The 25,409-nt window shown below is 44.9% G+C and overlaps 1 protein-coding gene across 5 annotated transcripts in view; it reads right to left on the minus strand.

Annotated features, from left to right (window-relative positions):
- Window positions 1–25,008, minus strand: part of Klf7 (KLF transcription factor 7) — a 91,414-nt gene extending 66,406 nt beyond the window's left edge. For 2 of the 5 annotated variants that reach the window (XM_085837887.1, XM_085837854.1), the window contains exon 1: window positions 23,641–24,179. In XM_085837887.1, the coding sequence (XP_085694013.1) occupies window positions 23,641–23,742 (102 nt within the window). In that variant the 5' untranslated portion in view covers window positions 23,743–24,179. Of the gene's footprint in view, window positions 1–23,640; window positions 24,180–24,697 lie in introns of those variants that run through there. The other 3 variants (XM_085837877.1, XM_085837859.1, XM_085837866.1) reach the window with 3 other exon arrangements.
- Between the last annotated feature and the right edge of the window lie 401 nt (window positions 25,009–25,409).

The following is a 25,409-nucleotide window of genomic DNA, read 5'->3' on the forward strand; positions in this document are numbered from 1 at the left end:
CGTGTTTTTCTCTTTTGCAAATCTTACTGTGGATGTTTTTCTGGCTCTCTATGCAAAGAGGAAACCTCTCCCATTCCTGTAGGCTGCAGTTTCTGACCCTACTGTGGCAGCCAAGGGCACTCAAAGCTCCCAGGACCCATCACCAATTGCAGGGTGGTAGTCTAGGTACGGCGGAGGCACCTGGTTATGGAGCTGGGACTGTGCTACCACTCAGGTTCAATGCTGGCCACCTAAGAAGGGCTCCAGCCAGGGCTCCCTCATTCACAATAGAGTGCTCAGGTATGCCTGACCTTTGAAAACTAGCTCCAGCCTGCAGCTTCTGAGAGTTGCAAGCAGCTCCAGGCCCAGCCCCCACATGCATTACCTGTGACTGCAGCCAGCAAAATCAATACAGCAGCATTATGGACTCTGCAATATCATGTGAAAGAGCTTCAATGCTGCCTACATGGAGAGAAGTGGGGAATGGAGAGGGGTGGGGAGAGGCTGGCAGATGTAAGAGAGGATGCTATCTACCCATCTTACACTGTCCATGCCAAGGAGGCCTCAGCCCTGAAGGGGCAACAGAGGAACTCAGTGCTCCGTTTAAAAGGAAAAATCTCCAGGTCCAAATGTTGTCACAGTGCACCAAGAAAAGCTGCACCAGGTAAAGTCGAGGCCAGCAAAGAGCTAGTATCTGAGAGCTTCTTGAATGCCAAGGGGCTACGGCAAAAGTTGGAAGGGCATCACAGGAGCATGGTGTGCCTTCATCTGCAGCCATAAATGCTCAAAGCATCTCCTGTTACGAATTTTCCACTCAAATTTCTTGAGTCGCCTTCAAGCACCAAAAGGCACACGTTTTGTTTGTTTTGTTTTCACCAGGACAAAAGGCAGAGGATATATCATTCAATCTGCACCAAGATGCCATCTTTGACTCATTTCCACTTTGCCTAGGACTCTCTCACCCAGCAGACACCATTCCTGCCACTAGGTTTCATTACTCAATCCCAATGCCCCCATCACAAGATCTGAATCACCATCAAAGCCCACAAGGTCCAGTGAAATGAGACTCCTAGTTTCTGCCCTCACATGAAAGCGCGGGTTGTCCCCAGACACCACACCTCAGTAGAGCTAGTGACAACTGTCACGAAAGGTAAACAAAGCAAGTTTTCCGATACATAGCACTCCCCATGTCCAAGTCACAGCTTCCTTCCGCTTCTTGGATTCTGGCTTTTGTGTCTAAATAGAAGTGGAGGCATTCCCTACTGTGAACCAGATATTAGTTCAGCCCATTTGCTGTTAAGGGAGCACCACTTTCCCCAGAAAGGACCAAGTAGAATCAGACTCCTGCAGCCTGCTCTACTTATCAACATTCACACCTGTCAACAGAGTGCAATGGCATCCTGCTAATCAGGCCTCCAGCAGAACTTCAGGACTGGAACAGTCCACACAATCTACACTCAGAAACAAACCACCACCATGATGGCCACGAGCCACCTGCCGCTTTTGTATCTGTGGGCTTTGTGGTGCTGCTTACCAACATATCATCAGGGTTTCCTCCTGTCTGACAGAATTTACTAAGTGACATAGAAACACCTATTAACTTTTCTTTACTTCATCCCTTTTTCCCCCATACAAGGGAAGGGGAAAAAAAAACTTTAAACAACACATTGATCCAATGCTAATAACAACACTCAATTCTAGAATCCGAGGCTCATTGTGGGAGGCTCATTTTTTTTTAGAACAACCCCTCTACATCAGACATTAAAATCTATTCAAACACTTTATCTAAAATAGAATGACATTTGTATGTGATCTGCAGGCCTCTTTAAATAATTCCTAGATTGTTCCTGAGACTCTTTACAGTGTATGAGCTTTGAAACTAACCACTGAGCCACACTGTTTGGGAAAGGGTAAAGTATGCACACATGCTCAGTTACAGACATTACTTTCTAAAAAGTTTTGACCTATAGTTTAAATAGATACACAAAGCCACCATACTGAGAACATGGAGGGTTATAGCATCTTTGTTTAGCAACATGCAGAATATGGAGGAAGGGATTTTATACAATGTAAGGAGACTCAAAATAATGAAATGCAGATGTTTAAGAGTTCTAAGAATTATCAAATATTTGTTCCATTTTAGAGTCTTTCTGAGTGGTAACTATAAACTTCTTGGGAAAGTTCTGGGAGATCAGTTATGGGAAGATGAGTAGGAAAGTTCCTTGGCTATGTCAGACATATCTGTGGACACCATCCACTCTTGGCAGCCCATTGCTTTCCTTCTATCCCAAATGATACTCCACTCTTCCATAGTTATTTCCATCTCTTCGAGTTCCACCTTTACACACTAAGCTCCATGGAGCAGAGAGACAATGCCCCTTTGGTTCACTATGGTATCCTCAACACATCACACAGAGCTTAGCCCTACCATGGAAGAAAGAGAAGGAAGCAGCAAGGGAAGGAGGAATTAAGGAGTGAAAGAAAACAAAACACGGGAAACCCTGAGCTAGAGCTGCAGATGTGGCAGGCTCCCCTTCCTCGTCAAGCATCCGCTGGTTTACAGTGAATGTCAATGATCGTGTTCCCACCTGTTCACTCACTGTTGGTGGATGAGGGACTAGGGGGAAGATGTGAAGTGAAAAAGAACAGGCAGGAGCAGGTGGGCAAGCCAGAGTGTGAAAGCCAGGGACTCTTGTGTTCTTGTTGCTCTACTTATACTACCTGTCCACTAAAGTTCCTGGCAAACACTCTTCTCATTTTCCCTCCATTTTTTGTTTTTAGGCAAAGTCATTCCCGAAATCATTCCCTTTAACTAGCTCCATTCTGCCACTCTCCCAAATACTAAGAGGAGATACTCCCTTGAGCCCTACTCCCGAGCAAGGCCAATGTCTGCTGGCACTACTTTCTAGTTCCCTTCTCTCCCCCAATGATCCCTGTAGCCCCACCACCTTCCTTTCGCATCCTCTGGGAAATTCTGCCTTATTTTAATCTCCATTTTCTTACAGGAGGTCCTAGGATTCCATGAGACCTTCACTGCTAAGGAAATTCTTTCAAGGTATCCTGGAAACTCAGCTAGCCAGAATTCCTTTTATTCCTTCCACTTGCTGCTGCCCAAGAGAAATGAAAAAAGGAAGAGGAAACAGCTCAGTGTATGGCTCACCTATCTTGTCCTAGCTGCCTCTCCCTCTCCCTAGAGAGCTGTCTTTTCCTGGGTCTACCCTATCACAAGCCAAGACTCAGTGACTCCACTGAACCCAGGCAGCACAGGAATGACAAATGATACACATCTGTCCGATGGTGGCTCAAGCAAGCCAGGGCAAGAAGTGGTTAGAGATATGGATGTGAGACTACTACATTGCTCCTTCTAGGTCTGTGTGCATCCTGATCAATAACACAGCTGGCGCTTGACTTGCACCTGTCTAGCTCCTGGGTCTTCTCCGTGAAGGCTGCGGGAAGAAAGGTCCATCTACTGTCCTTGCTGAAAGAGCAGCAATTACTATTAAAGGGCTCTCTTCATGGTCCAGACCTCCTATGAACCTTGCTATCCTGTAAGCTAACACCTAAGACTTGACACACACACACACACACAGGAAAACATAGCTGATTCATTACCATTATTACCTAGACTGCTCTTTAAAAACGTAAAAGTAAGGACCTTTTCTGAGCTCCTCTTATAACTCTTCCCCTCTCCCCGAACTGTCAATAAATGTTTTCATATGGTTTTGATTGAAATTTTATGTACGTCGGCACCCACAACAGATTATTCTTTAAATTACTTTTTCTTCTCTCATACATAGAAGGAAAAGTGACTGGCTTTTCATCTTAACAGCTGAAAGGGACAGAGGCTAGGGCAGAGCAGCCCCTCCCCCCACCTCAGCCTCAGCCCTTATTTCTCATAACAGCGTGGTTTTTCTAGGCATCCCTCCGGCCACGGCCACACCCACACCTCCTAAGAAATGTCTTAAAATAAAACAAGTCTTAGGATGAGTGTGTAGGCCCCATTGGAGGAAGCTGGGTAAAGGACACATAGGTCTCTTTGTACTCTTTTTGCAACTTCCCATGAGTCTGTAATTATTTCAAAATAAAAAAGTTCTTCAAAAATGAAGCAAGCCCATGCTTTAAGGGCCAAGGCACAGTGGGGAGCCCCTAATGTAAGAGAAAGGGGACCTACTTAGGGAGAGCAAAGATTTACAAGCATCACTACCTACCCCTGGCCTGGCTACTTCTATGTTCCCTGGGCCAGGGTGACAAAGCCAGCCAGTTTTTGAACTATTTTAGGATATATTTGATTTTTTTTTTAAAAGAACATAACAGTGTTTTCCAATGAAGCTAACCGTCATAGTTATGAGCTTTGAATGTTGCTACTTGATCTGAACCATTTAACATTTTTAAATAGTTGAGCTTTTTAAATCCTCTCTTAAAAATCAAAACTAAACCTTCAAAGTACACAATTATTTAAGTTTACAGAGAAAGATACAGCTCTCCAGATGGAGCTTATCCAACTCATGACTTAAGCATTTTATGGCCACACTTGCCCAGAAGTCATATTGGTGGCTAAACCTAGTTGAATGCTCCAGTGTTCTGTTGCTTCTCTAACGCCACCGCTCAGGTGGGAAGTTGAGCTAAATGTATGTCCCAAGAAATCCTTGAAGAAGTGGTCAGGAGGCTGATGACTTCACCTCTTGATGACTATTAGCCCAGCTTCACACCTCTTGATGACTATTAGCCCAGCTTCACACCTCTTGATGACTATTAGCCCAGCTTCACACCTCTTGATGACTATTAGCCCAGCTTCACACCGCTTGAGGACTATTAGCCCAGCTTCACACCGCTTGAGGACTATTAGCCCAGCTTCACCTCTTGTTCCTTACAGAAATCTACAGCCTAGAGCAATGGAAGCTATGAACTTCTGAGACCCTCACTGAATTCTACCTAAAGTCTGTCTACTCAAGCAGGCAGACCAAGAAAGTCCTGGTAGATGACACAACTGTCCAATGTCATCCTGAAATTCAAACTTTCACTTCAAAAGGACATGAAGGAACAGATATGCCTATGCCAAAGATAAATGGGCTAAATGCCCAATGGCCCAGTGTCCAAGCCTGGCCTACAGTGTTTATTTGAACATTCAATATTTTTATTCTACCTTTGTTTAATAACCAGGGAACTACAATTCTTAAATTCTGATTATTTTCTTTTTTAAATTGTTTGTGTGTTTTTCTTTGTTTTTTTGTTTTAGCTCCTCTTGAACTCTGAGACCTGTCAGAAGATTTTGTGTCCCTTACAGCAGCATCTGGCTGGCAGTGAATGGTAGCTTCCCCTTTAAATGGGCAAATACTGTACACAGCCAATGTTTCCACCTCTCCATTAACTTTCACTCTGCCAGACTCTCTCCTTGGCTCCTGGTATCCATGCCTATGGCTCCAGCACTCTTTTCATTTGCTACTGTCTACCGTGCCAAGGAAATAATCTCCTCCCGTCTTCTATCCCCCAAACTGTTCTCCACTGTCTAAATTCTTGGTGATCTTACCATGTCTACAAACCCAGTCTTTGCTCTGCCACCCCGCTCCAAGACCCTCTCGCAATGTCTTTGTTTTGCTTATAGCCACAAGAGAAAAGAAATGTCTCAACACCCCTCTTGTTCTACCTAGAGCATGTGCACTTTTCAGCAGCTATTAAGGGCTGATATCTGCCTTCTCCCAGGTTCCATGTAGATGTGTTGGTTCCTTAGACAAGAATAAGAAATCGGAGTCAGTGACATGGCTCACTGGGTAAAAGTATTTGATGTGCAAGGCCAACAAGACAACCTGAGATCAAATGCCTAGAACCTAGGTAAAGGTTGAAAGAGAGATCTGACTCCACAAAGTTGTTCAATTACCTACACAGGTTCTCTCTCTCTCTCTCTCTCTCTCTCTCTTTCTCTCTCACACACACACACACAAATAATAATAATAATAATAATAATAATTATGATTATTAATGTTTAAAAATCTTGTACAAAAAAAGAATAAGAAACTAGTGGTACATGCTTTTGTTGCAGGATACTGAGATATCAATCTCAAAATAAATAGTAAACTAACTTCCTGCTGGCTAGCTTTCATAGACTGAAGGTGCTATGAAGGCCACTGGTAGAGAAAAAATCTACAACAGACTTACCTAGTGGTGGACTCTGCATACTGCAAAATCTTGCCCCGCATGATGTACCTAGTGGTAGCATGACCTAAATATGGAGGTAACCAACCATCTTCTGCCTTGATTTGAGACCCACTCATGCCTGACACTGTGCAAAAGTCAATAAGGCCATAGCTTGTCCAAAAGCCCACAGCTAGGTAGGTCACAGGCCTTGATGTAGAACTTGCTGGTATTTTTGCTAAACACTCATGTTGTCAAAACTGCCTCCTAAATATTTGTTTATACCCACAGGTTAGGTAGTCGGAATTTTGGTCAGAATAGCTTCTTTTTCACTAGGCAGCAGTCAATGCCAAGACTGATCGCTGGTCACTGATTGCTGGTCACTGATCGATCACTGAGAATGAGTGACTGTTGAGTACTGGCATCGTTGGCTTCAGCTGTCAACCATGACACAAACCTAAGGTCAGCTGAGAAGAGAGAACCTACTGAAGAATTACTCAAATCAGAATGACCTGTGGACATGTGTGTTTAGCATTTTCTTAATCACTAGTTGACGAAGGAGAGCCCAGTCTACTATAGGAGGTGTAATCTCCTAGGCAGGTGGGCTTACATAATAGAGGTTTCTGAGCAAGCAGAGAGAGCATGCCAGGAGGCAGCGGTCCTCCATGGTTTCTGCTTCCGTTCCTACCTCCAGGTTCCTGCCTTGGTGCCTGCCCCTTGATGACCGGCTATAACCTGTACACTAAAGAAAACATTTCAAAGATGGTTTTGGTCAGTATTTGGCCACAGCAATAAAGATCAAACTAGGACAAGTGCTGAGCCCTAAGGGGGACATCTATACCAAACCCCACCCCCTGAACTCAGAGAATATCATGGGGAGGGGGAAGGAGAACGTTAGTGGGAGAATAGGGAGAAGCATTGTGCAATGTTGTCTCCTAGCTATGGCAGAACTGCAGTACTCATGATCTCACAGCAGCTATATGGCTATCTGCACAAGATCAAACAAGTCGACATTACATCATGGAGCAGGAAGTGTTTTGCAAGCACCCAACCCTAGCTGAGGAGCTATTGGCAGCTGACGGGCACGGAGAGGGCAATTTTCTTCTGGGGTATGGTCCTAGTAGGATGTCCGTGTTCCTGTGGGTAGTCCCGTATGCATATATATACATATATATGTATATATATATACATATATATGCATATGTATATATATATATATATATGCAACACAAATTGAACTCATTGAGTTATTGTGGGGGGAAGGGCAAGAGGGCATGAAAGTGGGAATGGGTGTTGTGGGGAAAGGCCTAAGAGGAAGTAAATTGATCATGTATAAAAGTGACAGAAATTATGACATTAAAATATGATTAAGAATTGGTGGGATTTCTTGTCTGTTGTCGGTATTAAATGATTTTCTAAAGAGAAAAAAAAAAGGCAAGCCCGACTAATACCAATGTTCCTCACTCAGAGACATCACTGTCCCCATGAGCACTGTGGTTAGTGAGGGTCTTTAAGGTACCAGTCTCCCATGAAAAAGGAGTCCTCAGGGACACTTCACACATGTCCAAGCCTGCCCCTTAAAAAATATCTGTGAACTGCATAAGAAGTCATGGACAACCCCTCCTCTAGCACTGGTCACTGTAGATACAGCACTCTCGGTATGTCCCTGGTAACAGGAAGACATAAGAGAGTCACTCCCAGAACCCCAGAAGTCACCTCACTCCCCATGCTCCAGGGGGCACAAAATGAAAATGGCCTTAGTATCTGACACTTGATTCTCAAAGGCTTGTCAGCATAGGACCGATCCTGAACAGCAGATAAACATGGGCATCAGCTGTGAAGACTTCATGGAGCTTGACCGGTCCAGCCAATGTAGTCTCTAAGTCCTTTCCTACCTGCGGTAACCCCACCCAACGTCAATATGGCCCTCCTATCAGAGGGTTCACCCTCCTTTCCTGCCTTGTTATTCCCACCAAGGTCATCTCTGGCTAAGCCAAGAGGCCATAATCCAGCCAGCTACGTGCTGTTCTGTGCCTCACGTGAGTAGCAGAAACTTGACAAGACTTAAGGGAAACGGGCCTCTGCCGTCCCTGTAAGTCCAGGACTCCCTACCCAGGTGATTCCCAATCTTATCACAGAACAGCATGTGACAGTATACATTGTTAATGAGTCACTTAGCCACACAGGTCTGCCTTTAGAACAGAGCTCTCACTTCCAACCCCCAAAACTAGCCTTTCTCCATCTCTGCGCACACAACACTCTACCAGACAAGACATGTGCACGCACCTACCACAGCCCAGAAAGCAGGAGACTAGGGCAGCATGTGATGGCATACTAAGCGTTTACATCCATGTGCCACTCAGGACTGCAATCCTGTTATTACAGCACCTGCACTGCAGACAGGAAAAGCAGTTTGATGGTTTGCTGTGGTTTCTTCTCAGATTTTCCACGCCACCATCACTTCAGTCTCATCCACAATCCACACTTCTACCACATCAGGATACCTTTCTGTAGCATCATTCCTAACTAAAGCTTCACATGGTTTAAAATTTCTTACTAAAAATGCTTGTTAATATGGGACAATCGTAAAATGAAAAACATGAAGTTAAAACAAATATTATAAACTTTGAACCAAATGTCTGCCAATCAGCTATCCTGGATCTGCAACCTGTTCTCTTCATCTTAACTAGTAATAACAGTGTTAGTGATACAATCAAAAGAAAGGGAAGAGGACGCATGGAAGGACAGAGAGGCTAAGGCAGGAGACAGCTGAATTATCCTTTGTGTTAGAAGGATGTAAAGAAGCTGAGAGTGGAATGAAACTGTCTCCCAAGGTTGATTCTGTGTTATTCAGCACTATGCTCACAAAACCCCTTGCAGTGCAACCTTCCCTCCCCTCAGCATTGGCTTAAGTAAGCCATGCTGAACCTGTACCATGCATTGTGCTAACATGCAAATATGTTTACATTATTGCAAAGGGGCTGAGGATCCTTGAGAGACCAATCCTGGCTTGGACTTAATGACCCTTAAAGCTCAGCCGGGTTATCTGCAAATTGAGGGGGAGGAGAAGAGAGACGACGAAATGTCTAGAGCTCCGAAAGTTTTAATCTTTATAAACCTGGGTCTCACAGTGCAAAGGTCGGTCGGAGGGTAACATCAACAGGCATTCATCTCTGGGTCTAGCAAGTGGGCTGCAGTCCGTGTCTGGTTTGTAGGCTCCTTTCATGCCCATATCCTGTCTATCGTCCCTTTTCTCCCTTTTCTCCTACATTTTCATAGTAGTTCACTCCACAGGAATATAAATGGCACTTGGAGTTGAAAACTCGTTCAAATACACATGGATGGAGAAAAGGAGAAAGGGAGGGAAGGGGATGGGGAGGAAGAGGAGAGGGGGAGGGGGAGCTTGAGACTGACCTTGAGTCACCATTTAGCAGCCAGGAATTTTACAAAAGAAAAAAAATAGAGAATGAAGAAAAGAAGGGGAAATACTTCATATTATGTAAGTCACAGGGGCAGCTTTAAAGAGGGTAAAAATGACCCTGAAAAAATAAAAGTCCCCATCTGGGCAACAATAGGGATATCCTTAGTAACACAAGGAAGCCAATATAAAAGAATAATTCCTTTAAGTACCCCTAATGTAGAATAGCATCCTGAAAGCACTAGAAAATAAAGGCCAAGTGGCATGCTGGCAATTTCTGGAAGACAGCAGAGCACTTGAGACTTGGAAAGGACTTTATTATAATACTGGGACTTTTTACACAGAGAGCATCACTTCTTTAAGTGAAATAAGTCCTACAAAGTCAACTTCCACAAAAAAGAAAAATAAAGAAAAAAAAAGGCAGCTAAAGGAGAATTCTGTATATGTTTCTACATCAGGGTTTCTAAGAAAATCCCTGAACTGGTTATTCTGACACACACACACACACACACACACACACACCAAAAAGTGTTTTCCCACCATTTGTTGGTTTAGTCTCTGAAAGAGGCAAAGGGAACCACCACAACAAAAGCATTTTTTGTTAATGAGTATGCAATGCCTGACTGGGGAAAAAAAGATTTTTAAGTGGTTGTTTTTGTTTTTTAATTCTCACTTAATTTTATTTAATAATTTATTAAATAAATTATTTGAGTTTTTGTTTTGCCTTTTTTTTTCTTTTAAATTCCATTTTACTCCCACTTAAGACAAGGAGGAGGTTGCATGCTCAGGAAACTCAAAGTCACTTTCTTTCCAAGTTGGAAAATGTTGCAGAAACCAAGAAAAAAATGACCGCTCAGGAGCAACTGGTCCGCACAGGCGGGGGAGGGGCGAGACAGATGGTCTTTTCTACCCCACATTTCCATGATCTACAACAGAACCTGGATGACCAGGAAAAGTGAGATGCAATTTGGAAATTGCCTTATAAAATAGAATCAGTCCCAAACAAAGACATTCAACAAGATGGAGAGATTAAAAAGAAAATTAAAATGGATCCTGAGTGATGGCGAAGTCAAGACTGTCCCTAGACAGTAGCTGTTAGGAGGTGATAGTGCCTTGAGTGCTTGGGGGTCAAATCCACATGCAGGCTTCCTGGGCTGTGATCGCAAATGAAGCGGGATAGGAACATGGGAGATGGGGTTAGCCTGACGAGTATGTCCAAAAACACCTAAAGTATAAAGAAAATTGGAATATGAATACCTGCCAAATAAGACAGAGCTTCAAGTCAGTCAGTTTCCTGTTTATGTATCTGATTATATCATAGCTCCTAGTTCTATCTCCATAGTAAACCTTAGCAGACTGAAGAGGAGAAAAAAAAACCTTTGGAGGAGAAACACAAGAAGAAACGCTGTACATAGCAGAGCCAAATGCTAGAACTACATTGCACAGGGATGCAAAGTTAAACGGAAAATTAAATAACATTAGGAGGAAAGTCCTCTTCTGTTTTGTGTATACTTTGTTCAAATGACTCACTGTTTCAAGAACAAATTAAATTATACTCTACTTAAACGAGTTACAGAGGATGGGGGTGAGAAGAGGAGGGATTTGTGCTAAAAAGAAAAAAATAAATAACTTCAGTGGTCAAATCTGACATGAAATAAAAAAAAAAATACCCCCTAAAAACAAAATCCTCAAAATGCCAAAAACAAAAACAACAACAAAACTGTTAAATGTATACCTAAACTGCTAAAGAAAGCCCTGAATAAGATATGACACAGGCCGGGCGGTGGTGGCGCACGCCTTTAGTCCCAGCACTTGAGAGGCAGAGGCAGGCGGATTTCTGAGTTCGAGACCAGCCTGGTCTACAGTGTAAATTCCAGGACAGCCAGGGCTATACAGAGAAACCCTGTCTCGAAAAACAAACAAACAAAAAAAAGATATGACACAGGAAGTCTGGGGATTCCATCGCACAGACAGGAAAAGTTAGGCTCACACAACAGCTACTTCACTGTGTGTCTGCTGTAAAATATATGATTTAATGTCTAAGCTCATAGTTCCTTCCAGATACTATTCAAAGGAAAAGGTTTTAGAAAAGGCTGTTCCATGTCTAGGTATTGGTTAATACCATAAGACAATGTCTAAGCTTACAAGTATTGAAAGTCTAAATGCAGAGGAAAGCACAATCCCGAGCACTGTGCAGTGGCTTGACATCTTCCCAGGACAGCCCATGAAGTGAAGGAGGGATGGGAACACCTTAACCTAGAGTCAAATGGAAGGGAAGCAACTAGCCAAGGAACTCTGCGGGGCAGAGGTTCCTAATCTGTGAGTCAAAACCCCCTTGGGTCACATATTAGATATTCTGCATATCAGATACTTACGTTAGGATTCATAACCCTAGCAAAATTACAAGTATGAAGTAGCAAAAATAACAATATGGTTGTGGGCCAGCGCAACCTGAGAAGCTGGATTACAGGGCCACAGCATTAGGAAGGTTGAGAAGCACTGCTTCAGGGAGATTGCCATTCACTCTTCAATCGGACTCTCCTAGCTGGCTTCTCTACCTCTAAAAACACCAGAGATGCAAAAATCTACTAAAGGAAGGAGTGCAGTCTACACCAGGCTGGCATCTGTCAAATAAGCCTCTTCATAGGCTCCGAATTAAACCTTAAGATCCAAGATATAATCCTTACGTTTTATAGCAGGGTATATGCAGCTAAGCCCCCTCCCCCAAGAGAAAACTCCCAACATGAACAACCATATCAAACGATTGCTTTTCAGAGCCTTATTCACAAACACCCCACTTTATCACAGGAAGAATATTCCTCGTGTATATGAGTGCTTCCATTATGTCTTATTTGAAGGAGGAAAATGAAATAAAATTCCTATCCAAGATATTTATAGATCTCATAAAACCTGATTTGTTCTCAGGAGCTGCTGTAAGCTCCAGTCATCAGGTAAGCTGGAAATGGGAGGTGTGGTAACTAGCACTGTATTATGTTATATGTGTCTAATTCTGGCTCTCAGAAAGGGGGTGGGGGGGGAAGAGGAGAAGAGGGAAGGGAGAGAAGAGGGAAGTAACTTATACATAAGAAGGGTGCAAAAGAAGGGTGGGAAAGCTCTGATATCTGTATGAACAAGCCAAGAAAATCCCAAGGATGTCAACCACCCTAGGGCCACTTCTGGGGTCACTATCTTCCTTTTCCTAGGTCTAAGAACTAAGAACACTTGCTGAGTGACTTCTATGCCCTAGGCTGGCTCACACTTGCTGAGTGACTTCTATGCCCTAGGCTGGCTCACACTTGCTGAGTGACTTCTATGCCCTAGGCTGGGTCACAGAACCAGCTCTTAGAAATCAGTCTTGGCAGTGACCTTCTCGAGGTTCCAGAGATACGCGTCCGTGTAATGCACCCGGACCATGCATAATTGAGAAAACCAAGGTTCAAAAAGCAAGATCCAGGGCTGGGCGTGGTGGTGCACCCCTTTAATCCCAGCACTTGGGAGGCAGAGGCAGGCGGACTTCTGAGTTCGAGGCTAGCCTGCAGCCTGGTCTACAAAGTGAGTTCCAGGACAGTCAGGGCTATACAGGGAAACCCTGTCTCGAAAAAAAAAAAAAAAAAAAGAAGCAAGATCTACATGCTGCTCACATACATCTTTACAGGTATACTGGTCCCAAGCCATACCTCTGACTTCTATTCATGTCTCCCACCAAACTAAGGCTCAGTATCCATATAACACCTGAAAGTGTTGGAGATCTATCTAGGTTTGGATTCTGCCAAACCACTTTCATGGCATGCGATTTTAAGTAAGCTCCAGGATCTAAAACCACAGTGACTCCATCTGTAAAGTGGGGACAAGCAGAAATCTGTGTTTCCCATGGTTGTATAGAAGATAGAATGAAATGGCATATATACTCAAAGGAGATAATCTCTGGGAAGTATCTGACAGGTATTAGTATTATTTTGATGTTTTGTACGATGGTAAGAATAGTAACCGGAAGCAAGAAGGGCAGACCCAGGCATACTCTTACACCACGTTTGCAAGTTGTTTACTGTTCAGCCACTGTAAGATAACTGGCTTCATCACTCCACCTCAAGTTTCTCACCCGAGTAGGAAATTCTGTAATACCTGCCTGCTTCTCAGTTACACAAGAGGCCATGAGCCCCTCAGAACTTTTAACTTCAATCTATCTGCTTGTGGAGATGCTCATAAACAAATCTGAAACTCTTTATCATGGAATAAACTATCTCTTGGTCAGTGTAAAGGAAGTACAAACCTTGAGTCACAAGGGAAGACAGACAGCTAAGGACTGACAGGTTTTGAGGGCAGGTTTTGAGGGCAGAATTCAGCACTGAGCACGATCTCCTGTGGTTCACAGGAGAGCTGCTACCCACACTGCCTCCTCACAGACCTCCCATGTCCTAGGAGGAGCTGTACCCCTCGAACAGGCACTACAGTGCCTGGTGACTAAAACATAAAAGCTCAAAATGTATAGCTAGGTAGAATCTATTTCTGTTCTTTTGTAGACTGTGCACATCTGCTGCCTCTCCAAAAATAAGCAACAAGACGATGACCATTCCATTGAATTCTGCACTCTCCGCCCTGGAAGGTGAACGTGAGTAGGGTCAAGAGCAGGCGGGCACTCTCTTGCAGGGCAATTGCTCCATGGCTAATTGCCATTTTCACAGCTGGGCTGTGCTTTCCAAAAAAGCATCCTTCAACTGCGAGCCCTGAGCTCTTCTCCTGGTGGTCTCTCTTGCCGACCATGCCCCTTCAAAGGCAGTTTATAGATAAAAGGACAAAGCTCCAGGAGATACCATTTTGCAAACATCACAGTTTGAGAAAGAGGCATTTCTAGGGCTTCTTTGTGAATGTCACCACATGTTCACACTCCTTACCACAGGAGTCAAGCCTTGCATGGATCTGGAGGCTGCCTCTTTGCCTGAATGTCCTCAGTAGCAATTTTTCTGAAGTTTATTTTTGTCCCTCTTACTACAAGGATAGCTCCTTTGATCATACACACACACACACACACACACACACACACACACACAAAGTCTAACAGTGTGGTAAGAAAAATGGAGAAGTGGTACCTAATGCCTATCTGTATGATCTGACAGGCTACATCCATTCATGGATTCCTTTAAAACCACGGCGAGTGGTTTTAAACTAAGGTAAGTGGAAAATCATGAACACAGACTTACCGAGAACAAATTATCTGAAATGTCGTATAACTGGATATTAAAGCCCAACACCACAAAGCTTCCAGAAGTGGAATTTGACCAGGTTAAGCAAACTCAGGGTGGGTCAGAGGAAATGTGAGCCAAACAGAGCTGCCTTAGACACACCAAGTCTGGAAAGCCAAAATATGAAGGGTGGAATACTTGGGCAGCTACTCCTAACAGATGAGCTGGATGAGGAATAGTTATCAGCTCTGTTCTGCTTTGTTAGAAATATCTGCCAATCTTATAATTCAAATTATACAAGGCATAAAGTGCTCTGATGTAAGGAGGAGGCCCCTGTGACTAGTAGTTAACCCTCTGTATAGCAATGGTCCAAATTCGAGGCTGCATACTGGAATCAACTAGAAGCCTACAAACGTGGAAGTCTCATTGAGTCCCTCTCAACAAGACCCCAAATTTGCTTGGTCTATGTGACTGAATACCACTGTTAAAAACTTAAATCTTCAACGATAGCCACAATAAGCATTCAAGTAACTACGGAATTTCTACTGGACTCACTAAACCCCAGATTAAATATTAAAGGGTAATTATCAAAATCATAACAACTCTTTTTTAAGCAATTTAACCTAAGTGGGAAATGTTACAAGAAGAGAAATATCCTACAGAAATAAAAGAGTTGGACAAAAAAAATTGTGAAAAATCTTAGCAGTTGCTATTGACTAAAGACCAGGGAGACAAGGGGCTGATATCCTGAGAAATATAGTCACTGTCTAAAAGTTAAAGGATAGAAATTTAGACCATCAGTTCTCAACCTGTGGGTCGCAACCCCTTTGGGGTTCGAATGACCCTTTCCCAGGGGTCACCTAAGACCATCAGAAAACACAGATGTTTACATTACAGTTCATAACAGTAGCAAATGTAAATAGTTATGAGGTAGTAGCAAGTAATTTTAGTAGCCATAATTTTATGGCTTTGGGGTCACTACAGCATGAGGAACTGTATTGAAGGTCACAGTATTAGGAAGGTTGAGAGCCACTGATTTAGTCAAAGAGGAGTATGGAGGGGAAAGAGGTGGAAAAGGGAGAAAAGGAGAACCCTAAATTAAAAACAAAGGTGTCGAAAGCGACCCATCTCATTTGGATGGTAATCTGTCACTCCGCAAAGTAGGAAGGATGTGCTAACGTTACACAGGCCCAGTCTTGGACCAACTTGATACTTAGAGGTTTTGGACCCATCCTGTGTGTAAAATGGAGGCACTGGAGGCTTGAAAGCGGACTACAGAAGGTGACTGTGGTGTGCAGGTAAACCCAGAGCACTGGCAGAGGGGACCAAAACTGAAGGCCCGAGCTAACATACCAAAGACAACTCAACAGGAGACTGATATTAACTCCTAGGGTTCTTCATTCTAGAAGTTTCTTTACTCCAGAGTATACAGAGCTGTGAAAGACGGCTGGGTAAGTTGAAGCTAGATCATGAGAAGGGCCATCATCTCCACAGAAGGAACAGGGAGAATGGGAGAAGAAAAGTCAAAGGTAGAAATCAAAGGGATGGGACTTTAAAATGTCCTCAGCTGGGACAACAGTGAACAACCCTAAAAATCCTTATGGCTCATCTCTAATTCAAACATGAGGACCCCCAGAGACAGAGCAGAACACGGCTTTGAGAAAACAAGGAAGACTTCAACTGTAGGGGAGAAACTTCAGTTTCTAAGCTCTTGGCATAAGAGAACCGTGAGGTGAGTTCCAGGAGAGAAGGTCTCCCATCAGGACTAGCAGGGAGTGTGAAGGGGTAGAGGAATACATAGAGAAGCCTGCCCTCCCTGAGTGAGACGACAGATGGATGGATGTCCATATACTGTCTGTGACACTGAACTTCCTCCTGCTTGATGAGAAAGGATAGTACCTTTTGCTTAACTTTATATAACATTCCAACCTCACATCTACCCACATCTCCAAAAAAGTTAGAACACACGGGAAAAGATTGTTATGAACTGGGCCATGAACAGGTGGTTGTCTTACACAGTCCCTTGGTTTTATGCAAGATGTCACTGTCACGGGGCCACTTCACAGTTGCTGCTTTCTATATCAGCCCATGTCTGCCTTTTATCCAGCCTCTAAGGACAAACATTTTGATGCACCTGCCCACCCATTTGCAGTCTTAAAAGGTAACACCCTTTTTTTGAGTAGCATTATTACCATGGGGGCTCTTGCCTTCCCCCACACATAAAAAGAACATATTTTTACTGTTTCAAAATTACTATAGAGTATTGAGAGTTGGAGAAGGATGATATTAAACTACTCTATGCTTTGATCTAGGGCCCAGGCAATGCCAATGTGTTTGTTAGTTAGTTAGTTAGTTAGTTAGTTAGTTAGTTAGTTTGATACTGGTACCCGGAAGTAACAGGAATATTTTCTCATGTCTCTTTAAACGGTAGGATGAGAAATAAGCAGTGGTTTGAAACTTACTCCAGTGTCTGAGCCCTGGGTCTCAGAATCAGCAGTGCTAACATGAACCTGAAGAATGTAACACCTCCTTTGGCTGTGACATCCACAGTGATTCACCTCTAGTAGTTCAGAGCTGAATAAACCAAAACCCCTTTCAGGATTTGAAATGAGAAGATTCCAGGTTCTGAGCTCTGTTACAAGCTAGAGGCCAGACTTTCAAGATGACCCTCAGGAAATGTTAATGAATCCATATTCAGAAATAGATACTGCATGTGGCTCAACATTAATTGTTTTAATTACGTCAAGTCATTTCCGAATGACACAGACACAAACGCCATTTCCTGGACATTATGGACATGTGAAGTCACATTGTTGCTTACCAGCCCCCACCATGCCCTGAGCTAAAAGCATGCCCACAACAGAGCTAAGCAAATCTCATGCCTCGTTTATATAAACAAGCCCATGGGTTTTGGATTTTTTTTTAAACAAAAAAACAAAAACAAAAAACAAAACAAAAAATAAGACAAGACAGACTAGTATTCAAAAACAGTACTGAAGAGTTCATTTTTTCAGTGGTCTCTTATTCTGTATCAATTAATTTTAAATGTGCCCTCTTCTAGAATGAAGTGGGGCAGAATCTACATCCTTTTTAACTTTGCATCACCAAACAGAACAGTCTGCATAAATAAGGGCTTAGGAAATTAAACATTTAACACGGAATAGACTTAATATAGTTTTATACAGAATACTTTATTGAGAGCAAAGTCTCACACCGCCACACTGGGTCTACTGGCAGCTCAATCAGGAATGGTTTTTCCCCCATTCTCATCTCAAGCAGGTGGACACTGGGACTCATTTCCCTAAGGCAGCTGCTGACTCTGCACACACCCATAGCATGTGGCAGACAGAGCTCTTATAACAGATAGTGGGACAGACAGATTGCAGACCATCAGACCAAGTTCTTAGGCTCACACCAAATGACAAGCCCAGCATCTTGGGTAGCATACTACCCAAGGCAGTAGAAGTGATGTTGCAAGGTAAGAGGCAGGAGCATCAAGAGAGGAAGATCAGGACCACTCAGACACACACATCTAAAAAGTGACAGTACTTTATGTGGGGGACTCCTACATGAGATTTAATAAGAATATTTTCTCATGAGGATGTTCTAAGAGGGGAGAAAGTAGTGTTTTCTAGCTTGTCAGTGTTCTAACCATTCCAATTAGGTATCAGGAGGAGCTCTAGAGCTTTCTGGGTCCTTTTCTGGTAGAGTGGACTGGCAACTGAGGTGAACACATTTTTACCTGTTTATGCTAAGCAAGCACTGAGCTGACTTGGGAGAACAAAGGGACACAAAGTCTCTGCCCTCACCGGTCTAGGCATGGCTCCCATTAAATTAGGGAGCTGTCCTAAACTTTCAGCAAATCCTAAACATGCATGCTGCCTGAGTCAGAGCTGCAGCTGTAACTGTGGCTGCAGCTGTAACTCCAACAGCAAGTGAGTCGGAGCTACAGCGAGTGAGCCAGCCTCCGGGAGACACCGTATGCAATCATCAGCGACGGATCCAGTGACAGTGACTAAAACCTCCAGACATGCTATGTTAACCAGAGGTGGGAACATCTACCAACTAGCTGGCCAAATATCAGAGCAGGTATCCCACCAACATGAGCTGGCTAGGACTGGCCAAAGTATGCTTTGTACTAAACAAGAGGGATTCTGTGAAGGGAGACTTTTCAGATTGGGAAGAGGATGGCTATTAAAAGCTCCATTCTGACCCTCTTTAAACTGTCTCCATTTAAGTGCAGAAGCAAATTAGCTTCAACAGGCATTTCTATTTAGAAGGGGGCTGGGAGAGAGGAGCCCACATTTGAACACTTAAGGTCTCCAACATGCCCATCCATAAATCATCTCAGGGCAAAGCTGTCAGCCTGTATCTTCTACTTCGCCTTTTAAATGGATAGGACCCCCCCCCCATCATCCCTCTCTCCTCAGGGTGGTGAGTAGGGGTGTGTGATACATGGAGAACAAAGAGGGGTGAGTTCCTCTCCCTTACTAAGGACAGGTGTAGTAGCAACATCTGCACTGACATCCTTTCTTACTTTAAAATACCAAATGGCAGACAGGTAGACTGAAGGATTAAGTGCCCACATGAAGATGTGTGTATGAAAAGAACATAAAAATGAATCTATTACAGAAAGGCTAAATGTGTGACTGATGGCACTCACACGTGCTCTCATTTTTAAAGCCACGTTTCTATAGTGGCTGCATCTTTATAAAGAAAAGCTGGAGGATCAGGACAGTTTTGATTCTGTTTCAAAAAAAAAAAAAGATTTACAGTAATTGACGAACACACAAATCACATACAAAAATAAATAAATAAATAGCCAGCTATTTTATTCTTTCAATGTGGTTACCAAGGCTCCTTTGTGTCTACAAATTTCTCAGGGTGGTGCTGTTGCCAAGAAATTCTAATTAATGATAAGGTTTTCTGCAAATTGGGACAGTGGCAAACCTGCGGATACACAGACCCTGCAGTTTGCTTTGTCTTTGAGACAGCACCTGGCTGCCCGGACTGTGGAAGGCAATGGGAGGGGAAGATCACACTGAGGGAGAAGAAACGTGGCTCACAGACCAAATCCCAGCTCCCGGTACTATGAGGCTGTTCTTGGAAGGCAACCATTTCTGTAGGTTTTCCCCTAGAGATGCCTCATACCAAAAGCCCTCATAAAAAGTGTTTCAGGATGCCTGAAACCAAGATGAAATTGCAGAGTTACAGGGACACTTCAATCCTTACAGAAGCCAAGGGTGCCATTAGTTTAAAACAATGGGGTACTGGGGGGAGGAGGGTAGAATGTTCTATGATTTATTTATTTGTTTCCAGTAGCAGTGGAAAATTTTTCTCCAAGCAAAACGGAGGCCTGAAATTGACCCCATTTGCCAATTATGAATCAGCATTAACAGTGATCATAATGCCATAGGAGTTTTCAAGCGAGCATGCCATGCTTCCCAATGGCATGTCGCAAACAGTACTCGGAACCATTACTTGGACTGTCCTTATGAAACAGCATGCTGGGAATAAAGACTATAAAAATCCTACAGCTCTGCAGAGTCTGGAAGAAAATGAAAGTGTTATATATGAAGTGCTTTTTACTTTCTGAGTCAGTAGCCAGTTCAAAGAGTCCAACTTCTCTTGTAACATTGTGGATGTATCTCCCTTTATCATCAAATGGTACCCTAAAATCTACTCTAGCTTCCGTCCTAATCTCAACTGTTTTCAACGTTTGATCAAACAGCTTTTGAAATATTTCCTATAAGTTCTCAGGCCGGCAGCCTTCAGAGCTGTGTCAGGTGAATGTCATAAAATAACAGACCACATAAGCACAGAAACGCGGTATAATTTACAGTTACACGACAGGCAGAGATGATATTACTTGGGCCAAGTGCTTGGGCATGCAGTTAGAGCTCAGAGATGGAGATCAGGGGACCTGGGATGTCCATCTGGGAGCTGGAATCCTGGTTGAGTATCCCTGTCCACGAATTCATGTTAAAGTGACACAAGGTAGTACTGTCTCCATCGCTGCCTTTGCCATAGGCTCACTGACAGAGGAAACTATCCCAGGGCCTAAGTTTGAAGCGACGTGGACAAACAGTCCCTCCTCAGTTTTCCAATGCACAGATGTTCTTGGGTTTATCATTCAAAGCCGTTCTCTAGAAACCAAATTAGATTATCAGGATCTCCACACACACACGCCCTCCTCCTGGGTGCATGTCCCTGAGTATATTGCTCGCTTTAAGAAAAACATCCAATAATGATTCCTCATTTGACCTCTAAAATCTGATTACCCCAGAGCATCGGGAAACTTCCTTCTGCCTGGGGTTTTTGTAGCAACCTTCTTGAGCTGTTTTGAGCAAAGGAGTCTCAGAATTTCACCATCTGGTTAATTTTGAGCTAGCAGTTGCATAAAACCACTAACCCCCCCCCCTAAGAGTCAGAAGCAAGGGGGTGTGGAGATGGGAGGAAGGAAGAGATAAAGGCTAAAGGTTTCCTCATCAGCATGAACTCAGGATCCTAGAACAGAGTCCTGAGCAGGGTGCTCCGGGCCATGGTACCTTGTTTAGAAGTGCTTGCTTGCGAGTTATGTTTCCATGTGGACTTGGGGAGGGGTATTAAGATGAGAGAAGATGGCAGCTGGAGACAGTTGAGACAAGAAATAAGAAAGAGGGTGGAAGTGAGAATTCCTTTGCCTGATGATGTAAAAAAAAAAAAAAAAAAAAAAACCAACTAAGCTAGGTTTCTAGAAGGGGGAGGAGGGAGAAGGAGGAGGGGGAGAGGAAGAGCAGAGCTGGCTTCTGAGGAAACAATAGATCTAATACATCCCCTAATTGTCAAGCCAGTGATGTTTCCTTGAAGCTGTACCTTCTGGGTCCTCCAGGCAGATCTAGAAAAGCAGGTTTTCCTCTAAGGAAGCCCCCACCCCCGCCCCACGAGCAGGCTTTACTACCCTGAAAACTGGAACCAAAACAAAGTTGTGTGATTCATCTGGAGGGAACGTTGTAACAAATAAAGCCAACTTTCTTCCCTCCAACACTGCTTAACAGTTAGTCACAAACAAGGGCTGCCTCGGGCACGCTGACTAAATCAACAGATTCCCTTCCCTAACTAGTCTAGACTGTAGTTAATATGCAACTGATTCCACACCAGTGGGCTGACAGGGTGAAAAGAAGGCTGTTTAGAAAAACAAAAACCAAAAAAAAAAACCAAAAAAATGAGATTCTGGCAACATTTTGGCTTGCTTCATATCAAAATAAAAAAGAAAGGATGTAGGGAGATCCTATATGAGACATACTCTTGTTAAGGGCAGCAGGAAAGGATGTATTAAGAAAACGATGCGAGTACTCTGCCTGCGTGTTTAGCAAAGGACAGCATCTGCCAGCCTTCCAACTGGAATCCATGCGCTACACAGACACACAGACACGGGCAGCGAATACCTGGAGGAAAACTCCCGCAGCTACCAGCCAGGCAACAACTAGTAACAATGGCACAGTCATAAGAGTGAGCGCTTTACCACTGGCTCCCTATACCGTGAGCTTAGCATCTCTTCCTAAAGCAGCAACTGTTACATCCCAGCCTCAAGCTGGCAAACCCTGCTTTGGATCCTGGCAGAGGAAACTCAGCCGTTCATTAGCCTTAACAAGCTGCTGTCACTGAGCAGAGAAGTTACATGAGCAGCCACACACCAAGGATCCCAGGGCCCTCCCCAAGGGCAAGGGTTTCTCTCTCTCTCTCTCTCTCTCTCTCTCTCTCTCTCTCTCTCTCTCTCTCTCTCTCTCTCTCTCTCTTTCTCCAGGATGGACTGTACAAATTCACACTCTGAACATGCAAATCCAGACTGTCTTCCTGGACTTTCCACGGTGCACACTGTAGAGTTTTTTAAACACCCATGGTGTCCCTATCCCCAGCCGCCCCGCCCCCACCCACCACCATCTTTCCTGCAGAATGTCCCCCTCAGCACCTCCTAATCGCGGCTGGAAAAACCACTGTTTCCGCAGCAGACCCAGCACTTTCCACTGACCAGCACTTTCTTTATTCCACTTCACAAAGCCCAGTGAACTTGTCCCCAGTCAGGCTTCAACCTCCCGGAGATGCCAAGAGAACTTGGCACCCGTACCCTTTAGCATCTAAGGAGTTTTCTTAACTAGTCTTCTAAGACAAAGTAGGGAAGCAAGGAAGCACACACCACCCTTTGTCCAAGGTGGTGCTAACCTGAGAGGCACCCCAAACAAACAAACAAAAAGCAAGGACATAGTACAGGCTGCTCTCTCTGGAGGCATTAGCTAGGGAACCCATACAATACATTGTCAGCCTAAGAGAGACACATCTTCTCATCTTCCTTGTACATATCCTTAAGCATCTTTTGTCACCTGGCTTCTCTTCGTACAGCTTACCTTGTATAATCTAAAAATCAAGCTCCTATTCTTTATTGACACTCAGTAAATTACTGGGAAAAACACTCCGTGCCCCCCCCCCTTGACGAAGCACCCCCCTTGACGGTCTTCAGGACCAGTTGAAATGGATAAAGCTGATTTAAGTACTAAGATCAGAACTCCTGCATCTAGGAACGTGGTATCCTGTCAACCATTGCTCGACCACCTTCCCACCCGGCTCCTCCAAACCCCAGAAGTTCGCCAGCAATTCTCTGCTGGGAGACAGCGAGCCTACAACGTGTGCGCAAGGATGTGTGTTGGTGACAGAAATGCAGGCAGCTAGGACCGGCTCAGCTCAACACACTAAGGGGTTAGGGGTGGGTGGAGAGGTAAGCGCATATGATTGTTTCACAAAACATTTTAAACAACACACAGCCAAAATAAATAAATAAATAAATAAATAAAAAGAAAAAAATAATTTAAAAAAATTCAACTCAAAGCCCACACCAAACGCAGCCCCTGCGTCTCCGCCGCCGCCACACGATTTACACAAGTAATTTAAATCATTCACCTGCTGCCAGGTCTCCTCCAGGGATGGCAAAGCTGAGAAGTAGCCGGTGTCGTGGACAAGTTGTAGCTCCTGGAATATACTATAACTAGCCAACACGTCCATGCTGCTGCTGCCGGGCAAAACCGGAGGAGAAACCCTCCCCCGAGCTCAGCTGGGTCTGTTTGTTTGTCAGTCTGTCTGGCTCACCCCCCAAGAAGGCAGACATCCAGTGGCCCTTTTGTTTTGTTTTGTTTCAGTCAACTAAAAAAAGGAGAGAAAAAAAATCAATGCAGGAGAGAGGGAGAGAGGAGGTGAGAGAGGAGCGAGTGAGTGGGGTGGATGGAGAGAGGGATCCAGCGTGTACAGTGCAGATGACTGCCAGGAAAAGGGGACTTCACGGGAGTAACAATTCCCTTCCAGGGCTCTAATCACTCCAGCTCGTGGATCAGGAAGGGGGACGCAAACTCACTGACACGAAGCTGCCATCTATATCTGCAGCGCTGTTCGCTCCTAATGCAATCTTTGCTCTTTATTTTGGGAGGTTGCATTTTTTTTCTCGCGATCGCTTCTCTCCCCCCCACCCCTTCCCTTCCCTCCCCACCCCCCACCCCATCCTCGCTAGTTTGTAGTCCCCCCCCCCTTGTCTCCTCCTCCTGCTCTTCCCCCTCCCCAAACTCCCTCCCTCCGCCCCGTTTTGCGCGCAGCCGTGGGATCTCGGAGGAGGGCGTCCATTAGGCCGCGTGTGACCATGTAAGGTAAACAGGGGGCTCATGAAGTCACTGAGGACCAATGCGGCACTCGGAGAGGACCATGGGGCGGGGCCTGGCCCCGACGGCAGCCGCCGATTGGTGCGCTGCGGATCTCCCTGCTGCCTTACAAGGCGGTACGAGGCAAGCTATTTTTAGAGGGCTATATAAAGGGGTAGAGGAGTCCGCCAGGCGGCCGCGGAGCTTGAGCGCCAGGGAGTGTTGCTGCGACACTGGCGCTGGCTCCTGGGACGCCTAGGCGGCCGGGTTCGGGCTGCGCGCTGGCCTCCGACCCTCGCTGCAGGGCTCGCCCGAGCCGCCGGCGCCCGTACCCAGTGCAGATCCGAGGGGACCGGTTGCCGCGGTGGCCGATCGGGAGGTGTGGTCCCGGTCCTGGGTTAGGATGCCTCCTGCGGGAGCAGCCGGTAGAGCGGCGGCGCAGCCGTCGGGGGCAAGTAGCTCTTTGCACTCGGCCTTCCGCCAAGCATGGGGAAGAAGGGTAGAAAGGGAGAGCCCAGGCTCAGAACAGCGTCACGTACCCCAGACTAAAGCCCAAAAGCCAGTTCCGAATTCCCCACAGGGTGCAGAAATGAAGTGCCAGAGGAGGAAGTGCCTCACAATGGCAGAGAACAAAGGCGAGCTGCACGGAGACTTGCTTGCGCCCGCCCCCGACGCTGCACGCTGTCCCCGCCCCGGCCGGCGCGCCTCCGTGCGCGCCTCCGATCGCCTACCGCCCTCCTGTTCCTCTGAACGGAGCCTAAAACCTGGCCAGGAGTCTGGTGTCCAGCATCTTAGCGTGTGCATGAAAGAGAATAGGGGGAGCGTGGGTCGAATTAGGGTGCAGGCTGGAGCGGGGAGCAGCTAGCTAGCAGATCTTACAAGAGGTTTATCCAGTAACTTCATGGAGCAGGGCTCTAAAGATCTCGAGATTCTGCAAGCTCAGAAATGGAAACCTGTGCAATGCACGTGGTTTAAGAGTTGCCCAATTGTTTGCTTGACCTTAAATGGCTAGTATGCCTTCTCCAAAATAAACCGAAAGCTGGA

This window comes from Mus caroli, unplaced genomic scaffold (genome assembly GCF_978045245.1).
Source record: "Mus caroli unplaced genomic scaffold, Mus_caroli_1 scaffold_1, whole genome shotgun sequence".
NCBI classification, from domain to species: Eukaryota; Metazoa; Chordata; class Mammalia; order Rodentia; family Muridae; genus Mus; species Mus caroli.